This window comes from Olea europaea, chromosome 19, assembly GCF_002742605.1.
Source record: "Olea europaea var. sylvestris chromosome 19, O_europaea_v1, whole genome shotgun sequence".
NCBI lineage: Eukaryota > Viridiplantae > Streptophyta > Magnoliopsida > Lamiales > Oleaceae > Olea > Olea europaea.
Genome location: NC_036255.1, coordinates 11,499,030 through 11,512,462, shown reverse-complemented (window position 1 = coordinate 11,512,462; position 13,433 = coordinate 11,499,030). Strand labels below are relative to the sequence as shown.

At 35.3% G+C, this 13,433-nt stretch overlaps 2 protein-coding genes across 7 annotated transcripts in view; both read left to right on the top strand.

The window, feature by feature from the left end:
- LOC111368842 (chaperonin CPN60-1, mitochondrial-like) overlaps positions 1–4,480 on the top strand; it is a 9,026-nt gene extending 4,546 nt beyond the window's left edge. The window contains exons 4-5 of one of the 4 annotated variants that reach the window (XM_022990314.1): positions 3,541–3,554; positions 4,366–4,480. In XM_022990314.1, the coding sequence (XP_022846082.1) occupies positions 3,541–3,554; positions 4,366–4,386 (35 nt within the window). In that variant the 3' untranslated portion in view covers positions 4,387–4,480. Of the gene's footprint in view, positions 1–3,540; positions 3,555–3,605 lie in introns of those variants that run through there. The other 3 variants (XM_022990315.1, XR_002698056.1, XR_002698054.1) reach the window with 3 other exon arrangements.
- Positions 4,481–5,905: 1,425 nt separating this feature from the next.
- Positions 5,906–10,880, top strand: LOC111368840 (receptor-like serine/threonine-protein kinase SD1-8). 3 transcript variants are annotated; one of them, XR_002698052.1, is made up of 5 exons: positions 5,906–7,631; positions 7,715–7,925; positions 8,006–8,243; positions 8,983–9,158; positions 10,146–10,246. XR_002698052.1 is itself a non-coding variant. In XM_022990311.1 (5 exons), exons 1-5 carry the CDS (start codon positions 6,054–6,056, stop codon positions 10,682–10,684), a joined length of 2,487 nt encoding a protein of 828 aa, XP_022846079.1. In that variant the 5' UTR covers positions 5,909–6,053; the 3' UTR covers positions 10,685–10,880. The 3 variants fall into 3 exon arrangements, 2 of the variants coding, with proteins under 2 accessions (XP_022846080.1, XP_022846079.1); XM_022990311.1 differs by lacking the exon at positions 8,983–9,158 and adding an exon at positions 10,376–10,880 and having other exon boundaries at positions 5,909–7,631; positions 10,146–10,296; XM_022990312.1 differs by lacking the exons at positions 8,983–9,158; positions 10,146–10,246 and adding an exon at positions 10,376–10,509.
- The last annotated feature ends 2,553 nt before the right edge of the window (positions 10,881–13,433 follow it).

Below are 13,433 nucleotides of genomic sequence, written 5' to 3'. Positions count from 1 at the left end.
ACTTGCAGTTGCCACAGGTAATATCAAAGCCAAGGTGAGCAGCCTATAAACCAATGGAAAATAACAGGAACTTCTAGTTTCAATCAACTTCTGAGCTACACAGGATATACTATTGAGATTAAAGAAAGCTTCGTCCATTCTCACAAGCAAAAGAAACTTATCAAGCTGAGGTCTAAGTAATAAAAGTTCTTCACTATTGAAGTCCAAAGGATAGAACTGAGCAAAACGTAGCAATTTATCCTTATCAAAAGCTGCAAATGAATCTCTTGGACTTAAACATGAAATGCAAGTAAAGAGCTCAGTAGTTGTTTCTGGAAATCGATCATTCAACTCTTGCAAGATTGAGTCTATCACACGACAAAACAAATCAACATAAAAGCGATGAAAATAAGTCACCTGTTGAGCTACACGCCTAGGTCGACCTTTCACCACTACAATATCCTCCATATTAGGCACTAAAATATATCTATCAACACAAAACTCAATCACCCTACTGAATAAAGTATCCCAACCATTCTCTCTCAAGTTCTGCAATACACACTTACACAAATTCAATAACCTCATAGCATTCTGAATATCCTGATTCTTTTTCTGTAAGGCTTGTGAAAGGTCGTCTGTAATTACAAGAATTTCAAACATAAAGTGAAGAATGAACACAAACTCAAAATCTTGCATATTGTTCATCTGCCTTAAGGCCGAAGATTTTTTATCTGAATGTACGGCATCTTCTGATATATTCTCAAGAACATCTATAATAGCATTAAACATATTAATGAAACGAGTAACTGTAAATAAATGTGAGCCCCATCTAGTATCACCTGGGCGTGCCAAACTCATTTTTTGAAACTGACCACTTCCACCAGTAAGTTCCCCAGTATTAAGTTTTTCCAGAATATTAGCTTGATAACTTGTTCGAAGAGCATCTACACGCTTACATGATGCACCAACCAAATTCACAATAATAGCAAGTACGTCCAAAAAATCACCAACCATACAATTCCTACGTGCCACAGATACAATTGCCAACTGAAGCTGGTGAGCGAAGCAATGAACATACATAGCATGCGGGTTCTCTCTAAGAATTAAAGCTTTCAACCCATTAAACTCACCTGACATATTACTTGCTCCATCATAGCCTTGACCTCTCAGACTAGATATACTCAACCCATGTGTAGAAAATATTGCATCAATGGCATCCTTCAGTAATTGGGCACAAGTATCAGTGACATGGGATATACCCAAAAAACGCTCCTTCACTCGCCCACTTTTATCAACAAACCTTAAAACAACTGTCATTTGTTCTTTCATAGAATTATCGCGAGCCTCATCAACTAAAATTGAAAACAAAGAATCACCAATCTCATTGATAATAGCCCTTGTCGTCTCTACAGCACAACAATTAATCAAATCCTTTTGGATGGTTGGTGAAGTCATTTGGTCATTTCCAGGAGCATTACTAAATAATACTTCTTTAATTTCCTTAAAACCAGCTGCAAACCAGTTCAATACCTCAATCAGACTTCCTTTATTAAGAGACTCTTCCGATTCATTATGACCACGAAATGACAATCCTTGCATCAAGAGAAGTCTAGTACAATCTAGCACCGCAGTCAACCTGGTCCTATAACTTTGTTGTTGACTACTACTTTGGCTAGAAATAACGTAAGAGATACTTTGCTTTTGATTCATCAAGTTGGTACACTTTGCAAAAGCTTGATTATGAGAACTATTAAAGAGACCGACATTAACTTTCAATGTCTTTTTGTGCTTCCAATCCCTAAAGCCGGTCTTAGTAAATATATGTCCACCCCCTTAACCCTCTCTATCAGGTTTGAACAGGTAGCAATGCAAGCAATACGCCGCATCCTTTTCTATACTGTATTCCAACCAATGAAATTTGGAGAACCATTCTTTCCGAAAACATCTATTATCATTCCCCCATCGGTCTTCTTGGGAAATCATGTTCATATGGTTGACAAGGACCCTTCTCCAAGTATGCCATCCTAACAACATCTCTAATATTAGGATCATATGATTCAATAGGGGGCCGTTTCCCTGGATCAGATACAAGATCATCCACATTCAATTGAGCCCGAGACTTCTTCGTGTTATTTAATAACTCTTGTGCTCGATTAGAATCAGTGGCGGGACTAGACCCACAACTAGAAGTAGAAGAATTGGGTATGGACTTTCGTTTTGGTTGAAAAAATCGTTCCATAATCTGCAAAATGTCATCCTAAACGTAATTCCCAAATCAATAATCATTCATAATATCATATTCCCTCATCAAATCATAAATTACTCATCATAAATCACAATTCGCAAATACAATTTCGTAAACATAAATTCACATAAATTACTCATCATCAAACACGAGGATTGAAACCTAATGTCAACAAGTTTCTTACTGGAAGTCTTGAACCAGACTATACATTTAATTTCATGTTTTTGTTCCATTTATAGCATTATGGAGAAATTCTTTATGTTTGACTAATACATTATTTATCGCAAAGATCCAATTCCATTAAATTGTTGTCAAATTCTTTATGAGAAGGTAATTCTAATCTTGAGTGTCATTTTTGTTTTCAAATTCTTTATAAAATTCTTTATTCCCGTCTTCAAATTCTCACTTTTCCATTCTAGAATTCCATTTATCACTTCACAGTTCACAAATTCTTCACAAATTCACAGATCACAAATCACGAATTCACAAATTCTTCACAAAATCACAAATCACAATACTTCACAAATTCACAGTTCACAAATTCTTCACAAATCCACAATTCACAATTCTTCACAATTCCAACCCCATCGACATTCGCCTCTCACTGTCTCGCTCTCACACTGTCACACCGACTCGCACAGGCACAGTCGCACTCGCACACTCGCACAGACGGCACAGTCATCATCAACAATTCAACATTCAACAGTCCAACACCGAAACCCAAAAAAAAAATAATAACAAAGAGTGAAAGAAGGAATCACAACTCACCGGTCCAAAATTTTGATGCCTGAACCTGAAGTCTGTGACTCTATGGTGTGAATTTGGAGCAAGAAGAAGTGAGATTGAGGAAAAGGGTTCGGTAATTTTGGGGGAAATTCCAAATTCTTGGCGCTGCGCGCCTGCGCCTACTGCCTCTCGTCTTCTGCTGGCTTGGAGAAGGAGTTGGGGCTAGCCGGTTGGGAGGGTCGATTGAAATGAAAAAGGGCAAATAAAATGGGTTATGAGACATGGGTACCGGGTACGGGTTGGCTAAATTCATTTGGGTTGGGCTGTAGCTTGGGCTAAATAAATTAAATAACAATAGTCAATACTCAATAGCCCAAAAATTAATATACTTAAGCCCAAACCCAACCAAAAAAATTAAAACCCGGCTGCTGCTTCAGGCTTCGTCTTCCTTCTTCACTCTTCAGTTCTTCTCCTCCAGGCTCCAATGGAGCAACTGCAGTCTGCAAGTACTTACCCGACGGCTTTGTAGATTCCGACGGAGCCAGCACGCACGGCCGCGCCCCCTCGTCGGGTGCTGGCTCCGCGCCCGGGTGCAAGGTGCTTGGTATGTCAATGTACCTGCAAGTATCATTTGCTTTTTTCTGTTTATTTTTTATTTTTATTTTTTTATTTATTTTTTTATCACTCAAGTAAATAGAAGTTCTTAGATGAAACAAATGCACTACTAAAATTCATACTTGATAAAATACTTTTATATAGTGCATTTGATACAGCGCTGCCCAACCACTGGATATCTGAATTATGACTTAGAAATAGTGAAACCTCCCACTGCAATCTCAAGTCTATGCTAATGGCTATACCTGGAGACTCGTATGCATTACCAAGTGGGGCTATTGCAGTGTTGAAGCCAAATGAGTAAGTAGTTTCTAGAAATTCATATCGACCTTTTTATGTAGAGGGTGCGATGTTCTGAGCTAGGAATTGAAGAGGAGACAATACGGGCCTTTTATGTTGATTTTGTTAGAGAGATTTTTATTGTTGTTCTTTTCCTTTATGCTGATGGGAGCAAGGCCCACTTCTGCTAATTACCAATCCCGTATGTACCAAATTGAATTGGGGTGTTACTTTTTTTTTTTTCCATAACAAGTTTGTTATCCACAGATTATTCATAACTTCATAGATATGAAAGAAGTTACATTTTGGAAATTAGTTTTTAAGCAATCCTTCGTAAATAAGTGTCGTCATGTGACGATATTTGTTAGTTCTCAGACCAGTGGCATGATTTTGATCTATTGAACTTCAGCAAAGGAGGAGGAAAAGAAGAGTATGCACCTTTTATTTTAATCCTTATTGTACTTGCACAAATATAGTGTATGTTCTGCTTTGGCTGATTAATCCATTCATATTTTCTACAGGACAGAGATTGGAAAGCATGAGATGAACAAAATATATGCAACAAAGGATGATTGTATACTGATGAAAAATTATTCTTTTCGAACTTCTCTGAAGTTATCTTTGTTCTTCGTTTTACATTTTACATAATTAGTTCGAAAGATAATTTCTCTTTGGATCTCATTGAAGTTTTCTTTATTTCTTCACTCTTTGGATGCTTCGTAACTGTATCTTATGGGTGAAATCATGTGTAAATTTACTTTTCAAATTGAGTTTATTTTGTTGACCTCATTCAATGCACATATCTCCCTTTAATCCTAAACATTCGACATTAACATTACCTTAAAAATAACAGTGTCCGTGCATTGCATGGGTCAAAGCTAGTATTTGGAAAAGAGTGTTTTGGTCATTTTAACCTTATCGTGAATAATCAACTCGATCAAATTAGTTAATGCAAGAGAACGATAAATCAGAATATATAATTATTGATTGTAAAACTACAATAATTCTAATTAGATTGAGAGGACAATCACTTTCCTTAAATGGAATAAAATGCGATTAATTAATTTTCTCGATCAATTAAACTTATCAGGTGAAAGATTAATTTATTGAAACTTAGGTCCCGTTTGGTAGCCATTTTTTTTTTAAAATGCATTAGTTTCTCTTTTTTTTTTCAACCACACATTTTTTATTAATATAATATTACACGTAAATTAAAAAAAAATTTTATTTCTCAATCACACATTTCACGTCAATTTATTATTCTAAAATACATTTTTATATAAAAATGTCTATTAAGCACCCCCTTAATTTAATTAGATCTGATTAGATTCTTTCGTTGACTTAAAAAAAAAAAAAGAAAAAAGAATTGAGATTAATTATTTATGAAGTTATAATTGATCATGGAGTGCAGTGAAAATAATTAAATGCAGTTGGACGATGTCCTGCGCCTAACCAAGTTGTCACGTTACTGAACATGTCATGTGCCACTGCCACATTTTTATGGAATCAGAATAATTTGAAATAAAATAAAAGAAGAAAAAGTTCCTTCTCTTGTCATGTTTCCATATCCAAATATTAACTCATCCTAATATACAGGCACATATGCCAAGGTCCATGAGAATGCCAAAAGATTAAAAAGTAAAATCAAGAAGAAAAATACTTAATAAATAAAGAAAGTGTTGTTGGGGCCGCCATTACAAAAATGTAATCATATGTTGCTGCACCAGTAATTTTATATTGATTTTGTTGCTGTAGATTACCATGACTAAGTCTTCAAATGATCCAGTTGGAATTTCCACCGCATTTTTAGGACTTTTGTTAGTCAAGGGTCTAAATTTGTGATGATCAGTCAATTGGAATTTATTTTTCAAGAATTTCGTTCTTGAAAAACAAGGCTGGTAGATATGCCGGAAATTGGTGGCAGTTGAATTTCGACTGTATGAAAGTTACTGTTTGTGGTATACTTGGAAAGGTCAGATTTGGTGACAGACTTGGCCGCTTCGAAAGTATTTTTATAAGAGTGTCGTAATTAATTGACATGACTTAAAAAAATAATAATAAAAAAAATAAAAATAAAACATCTTTCTTTGGATTTTTAGTCATGAATCCTGCTGCAATAACCAGTTTACAGAAAAAGTTCTGTGATTTATGAGGATCCACTGATCCTCTCTCTCTCTCTCGTCCTTTTCTGTACAAATCTTCTGCAGCCATGATCACGAAAAACACTTCCTATTCCATGTTTTCTGTGTTGTTTATCCTATATTTCTCAACAAACTTTAGTTTCTCCTATGGAGTTGACAGCATCACGGCAAACAAATCTCTTTCTGGAAACCAGACAATTGTCTCTTCAGGTAACACCTTTGTGCTGGGATTCTTCAAACCAGGTAAGTCTTCCAGGTATTATGTAGGAATTTGGTACAAAAATATTAGTCCAAGGACCATTGTTTGGGTGGCAAATAGGGAGACACCCATTTCAGACATGAATTCTGCAGAACTGAAAATTTTAGATGGGAATTTGGTGCTAATGGATAAGTTCCAGGTTACGATTTGGTCCACCGATGTAAACTCGACAACCTCAAATTCGGTAGTGGCAACTCTAGGTGATGATGGGAATTTAGTTTTAAGAGATGGGTCAGAACCTAGGACAATTAAAGGATTTTGGCAAAGTTTTGATAATCCAACAGATACATTGTTGCCTGGTGGTAAACTTGTTTATGACAAACATAAAAACACAAAGCAACTCCTCATTTCTTGGAAAAATTCTGAGGACCCTGCACCTGGGCTTTTCTCCATTGAAGTTGATCCAAATGGGAGACAGTTTATTATGAGACGGAATAGGACTGAACAATACTGGACTAGTGGAGCTTGGAATGGGCGTATTTTCAGTTCAGTTGCTGAACTGAATTATGTCTTTAATATTAGTTATGTTGATAATGTAAATGAGACTTACTTCACATATTCTCTTTATGATCCCTCTAGTTTATTTAAATCCGTGATGGATGTTTCGGGGCAACTTATGCAGTCATCATGGTCGGAGAATGCGAAGGAGTGGAATCTGTTGTGGTCCCAACCCAGGCAGCAATGTGAGGTTTATGCTTATTGTGGGCCATTTGGTACCTGCAATCAGAATTCATTGTCCTCCTGTAATTGTTTGCAGGGATTTAAACAGAAGTCAGAAACTGATTGGAATTTGAAGGATTATTCGGGTGGCTGCATAAGAGAGATCGATTCTCTGCAGTGTGGGGATGGTAGTACTTTTATGGACAGAGAAGACAAGTTTTTGATCAATTCCCAAGTTAGTTTACCTGAAAATTCTCAATCAGTGACTGTAAGGAGTGCTGGAGAATGTGAATCTGTCTGTTTGAGTAATTGCTCTTGCACAGCTTATTCTTATGTTGGCAATGCATGCTCGGTTTGGAATGGTGAATTATTGAATTTACAACAACTCTCGGAAAATAATGGCAGTGGAAGAACGATCAACGTTCGACTTTCCGCTTCTGCCTCTCAGTTTTCTAGAACCAAAAAAGGTAAATGGGTTATAATTGGTGCAGTTGTGGGTTCTGTTGCTGTTGTTATTGTCCTATTGGCCATTGTTGTGATCGTGATCTGTCGAAGGCGAATTCGGACTCCAAACGCAGTCGAGGGATCATTGATAGCAAACTTAGGGGAAGATAGCAAGAGCAATATCGGTGTTCCTTTCTGCACTTGGGAAAGTATATTAGTTGCTACAGAGAATTTTTCAGATGCAAACAAACTTGGGCAAGGTGGATTTGGCCTTGTTTACAAGGTTTTACTACAATTTCTGCATCATTGTTTTCTATAATCTAATTCGTGCCCTTGTGTATTAATTCTAGTTCACTACTTCTGCAGGGAATTTTTCCGGAAGGACAAGAAATTGCAGTGAAAAGGTTGTCAAGCTGTTCAGTGCAAGGCATTAATGAATTTCAGAACGAAGTTGTATTGATCGCAAAGCTTCAACATCGAAACCTTGTTCGCCTTGTGGGCTACTGTATTAAGGAGAATGAAAAGATCTTACTCTACGAATACATGCCCAACAAAAGTCTTGATGCCTTCATATTTGGTTAGTTCATGAAAATGATATGTTTCACTATGCAAATTACATTTCAATCAGTAATAACATTTTTAACAAAACAATTCTAGATCAAAATCTATGCAAGTTGCTAAACTGGAAGAAACGGTTCGAGATCATCTCGGGGATAGCAAGAGGGGTTCTTTATCTTCATCAAGATTCAAGGTTGAGGATCATTCATAGAGATTTGAAAACAAGCAACATTCTGTTAGATGAAGAGATGAATCCCAAAATTTCAGATTTCGGTTTGGCAAGAATTGTTGAGGGCAAAGGAACGATAGCAAGCACCAACAGAGTCATTGGAACCTAGTAAGTTTTATTTAACATGGTATGATCACATTGAGATTTAAGACTACCGAAATCTGTTAATATCTTCGGTAGTCTTGATATCTTATTATGATATTGTACATAGAAACTCCAGATTTGGCTCTAGTTCAAGCAATTCAGTTATTGGAATAAGTACTAAAGAAAGCAGCTATTTAAGAGTACGAAAAATGAAAATAAGTAGATCAATTTATAGATACGTATCTTACACTCCAATTGCAAAACATGATGTTTTTGGAAGATGATAGTCTGGATTCCAGTCTTGAATTCATACATTTGCTTAATGTATTCAATATTAAATCTGTTTTAGATCTGTGTCTCCTGGTTAGCCCAAACCAAAACCTGTGATTATAAGAGGTTTGACTCCCACTATGCAGTGCTGTGAGAACTCTAGGTTTCCTTACACGATCACTAGTCAGCAAATTTTGTTTTCTTAAACATTGAAGGCCTATCTCACTAATGTGCCATAATCTTCTATACTTAGAAACACTACCATCATCTGTCCTTTGAGAATAGGACCCATTAAAGAACAATTTTTGGCCTTATCAATGTAGTCAGGCTCATCAAACAATCCTAATCAGGTAAAAATTTCTCATCAACTTCGGCATATGTCTCATCTCCTTCAGTATTCTAGTTGTTGAGGGATCGGTTGTTCCCATCAAAACCTTCACAGCATCCATTTCCTAATAAGTTGTGAACCAGTCTCATCTTGGACATGTGATAGGTACAACCTGAGTCAAGGATCCATTCTTGGCAGGGCCGGCCCCTTGCCCAAGGCAAACAAGGCAACTGCCTAGGGCCTCATGATTTTGTAGGGCCTCATGAAGAAAAGCCCAAAGAAGGATGAAAAGAATCCTTTTAAAAATATGAATGGAACTTCCAAATTGAAATCCTCTAAAGGTAATTTCAAAATCCTACCAATCAATCCATTGCATTTTTGTAACTAAATAATAGCTCCAATCTTTTACTACCTATTGGTTTTTTTTACTCTAGTTAAACAAATTGCAAGATAGCAAAAAGAGATTTTTTTATTCTGCTGAATGAGGTTTTTTTTTTTTTTTTTAATTCTTTTTTTAATATTCTTATGTGTTGAAAATTGTTGGTGACCAATTTTCTTCTTGTTTCCATTGTTTTGGAGAAACAGATAATTTCTCCAAAAGAAGAAAAAAAGATGGATTTCTTTGTAAAAGGATTTGTGTTTATGGCAAAGTCCGATCCCATAGAAGTAACAAAGAAACTGTCAACATCATTTTCTGTTCTTTTTTCTTTTCTTTCCTTTCTTTTCAGATTTGGATTTGTCTGTAGAATTGCACTTACAGAATCATTTCTAAGCATTTTAAATGTCATTTCTGTAATTTAAATATTGCTATTTTTGTTAAAAAAAATTTAAGTTTAAAGGCCTCGTAATATTAATTGCCTAGGGCCTCATAATTTTTGGGGCTGGCCCTGATTCTTGGTTATTTTCTTCTCTTGAGACTGCAATGATTTCACTATCTTCAAATATCTCAATGGTAAGAGCAACATATCCACTCATTGCCTTTGTGTCATCTTCATGATCCTTTTCTGAGAAGTGATTTCTTAGGTGGCCCTCTTTCCCATAGAAGTAGCACTTCTTAAAACCCAATTTTGGCTTGGATTGGGATACGTGATTTCGGCGAGCTACTGCTCTTGCTCATTCCTTTGAGATTAATGTTTCTCTAAGTGCTTTTGTCTCTTGCAAATAGATCTTCTGCCCAAGGCCTCTGGTCTCCATTTCTTCTTTCCAGTCAAAGCAGTGTAGAGTCAATTATATCAAAAATGACGAATTTCTATTTAGTTATGCTTTTAGAGATAGACACATTATAGAATCCTATACATACATACTAACATCTTGTTATCTTAATGTAGTGGTTATATGTCTCCAGAGTATGCATTGGATGGATTATTATCAATGAAGTTAGATGTATTTAGTTTTGGAGTTGTTGTGCTTGAGATAATTAGTGGAAAGAAAAACACAGGATCATATCAGTCCACAGAAGACCTAAATCTCTTGAGTTATGTAAGTGGCTAAATTCCTCCATTTAAATGCAACTTTGTAATCAATTCATTGTCTGGTATATGCTAAAATTATTATGCAGGTATGGAGATTGTGGAGTGAAAAAAAGGCACTTGATTTGGTGGACCCAATACTGCTTGAATCTTGTGATAAATATGAAGTTTTGAAGTGCATTAACGTTGGGCTGTTGTGTGTGGAGGACGATCCCAATGATCGTCCCACAATGTCAAATGTCGTTCTCATGCTTAGTGGCGAGACTGCAGTACTTCCAGTTCCTAATCAACCGGCTTTTGTAATGAGAAATCGCGTTTTAAGCACATCGTCCTTGTCCTCTAATAAGCTAGATTCAAGCTCCAACGAGTTGACAATATCCTTGCCACAAGGGCGATGAGGAATTTACTTATTTCCTTGGTTTAGTATTTTTTCTTCTTTTGTATGTTAACCAGAATCTGCACCAGATCGTTGTAGTAACAAGAAAGTCTTTCTTAAATATCATCTGTGAACTGGTTTTTGTAGAACGAAGCCAAGACAGAAATCTCTTGCACAATCATTTTCACCTCATTATTTTATTTTATTTTTTGTGATAATGTTAAAGTGAAAACTGTCCATGCCTCAAAATCCAAGTAACAGCTATGAATTTTAATCTTCCAAATACTGAACTCTACATGTACAGTTATCCACTATGGTTACATAAATGTTGAATAGGTGTACGCTGATGGATCCCTAGTCTTGTCCATGCCTCGGTGAAACTCTAAAGAGGTGGTAGTCTTCGTCTGAAAATGCAAAATCGTATTGACCAGCATTTGGTTGACAATCTTGCTACAAGTACAGAATGATTTTGACAGAATATTTACAGAACACTCACAGTTCGAGGGCCCATACACATTTTTTATACAACATGGGACCCATATACTAATCTATATTCTGTCAAAAATCTGTCAAAATAAATCTGTACCCTCAGATTTATTCTTTGGTTGAAGTTTGGCCATGGCGCGAAGATATATTGAAATTAACCATTTACTTACCATATCAACCAGCAAATTGGTTGAGTTTGCCTTAAGTTTGAACCAAAAACTTGTAGACATCTGCTCATTTTAGATCCATTAGGTCCTTGGTACCAATATGAAACATGGTAATCAGTCAAGTAATTTTATATTAAGAAACTATAAATGACAAAATAAAATAAAATAATAAAAAATTAAAAATTAAAATTTCATATTAAAAAGTGGTTGAGTTAAGTGAAGATTAGCTGAACAAACTCCACCAATCATCCCATTATTACTGTGAACTACACAATTCCAGCTCACATAATGACTTCCTTCTATTCGAATCACTCTTCTTTTTGGTACAAGTTATACAGAATCTAAATTCAAATACAGATTCTGGACTGGAAGGCTCTCCTTATTTCTTCCTTCTCTCAGCTACATTTGCTCCCTGAATCGCATTGATCCCAGTGATATTTTTCCCATAGCAAGCTTCTAAAGTTATTATTTGATTCTCATTTAAATTACAGCAATAATTTGATTGTTCGATTTCCCACGAGTATACTGTATACGGTATCGCGAACGAGTAATAAAGTGATGAATAAAGTGTCATTCCCACGAGGACAACTCAATCTACTATTAATTAATGTTAACTTTACTTGAATAGCAAATTTTGTTGAAGATTTTATGTTAAATTAACTAATTAAACTAACTATTCTATGGAGCTATTTAAAAAGCTTTTGCAAATTTCGATTTGATATTACTAAGACATTAAATCCCCTTTCTTAATCCGTTTCGATATAAATCAATAACATGACAAAATGTGCACATTTTTGTTGATAAATGTTCCTAAGTTAATTAAAAGTATCTCTCAATATCAATTACATATATCATCTTACGTGACATTTCTATATCTATATAAAATATACAAACATGAAAACATGCATTAAAAACGCAAGAACATCAATAAATATGCAAAGCATAGCGATATATCTATATTCCTTATCGGACTTTCTAATAATTGTTATAAAGTGCTATCTATCCTATTGTTTCTCTCGAATTTAATAAAATTCACAATCAATCCAATCTGTAATCAAGTAATTGAAAAGTTGTTAAATCCTATAACAAGCATCCAAGAATAAACACATATTGAATGTTAAATTACTGCATTTATATTAAAAACTTCATAATAAAGGTTCATCAATGTCTTGCTAATTAGAAAATTAGCCTAACATTACAAAATTACAAGAAATTGTAATTAATTTGTAAAACATCACTCGGATTTTGATCAATTGAAGAAGAAGATAATAAATCTTGAAATTTTGAATTTTTTCAATGATTTCTTGACAAATTCCAATTGCGTCTTCCCTTTGTTGCCAAAAAACCCATGCTTTGATCGTCACTAAATTGATTCTTGCAATTGCCTTGTGATTTGCTCAAACGATTGATGATTTTGGCTTCCCTTAGATGTGATAAATTAATGAAGGACAATGTTACATATATCTATACATTTTTATCGAATCTTTTACCTACACTCATAATAAGAGGGCTAGTCCCACAAGCCGGAATTTTAAATGCACGTAAGGCCCACGCACATATGAGAATAGGGCACCAATTCGATAATCCATTTTTGATACATATATATTTATCCGTTAATGAAATATATGTAGGAGGGGTTCGTGAGAAGTCTTCTCAATGATGTAGCCACGTTCAATATTTGTAGGGGTTGAAAATAGGTCAAAAATCATGCAAAAATTATTTCCACATAGGGTTTGAATCAAATTAGGAACACTGCCTGACGGTCCCTGCATCCATGTGCCATAGAACCAAACGGCTCTTAATAATTGAAAGGTCAGGTCCTGCGTGCGGAGAATTGGCCGGCGCACGCCATAGGTGAATTGTGGCTTATTTGCGTGTGCGTGTTCCAGTTTTCCATTTGTGTGCGTTTCAGTCCCAAATTTGAATCTTTCTCCGTTTACATCTTTATTCTTCCATATTCGATCTTTTAAATTCTAATTGCATCCAATTGAACCCGTAAAATCTTCAATCTTTATTTTGTAGTCCGAATCAATTATTGAAAATTACAATTGAGTCCTCAAATTAGGCTATAATTTATCAAAAAATAAATAAATAAATAAATAATATATATATATATAT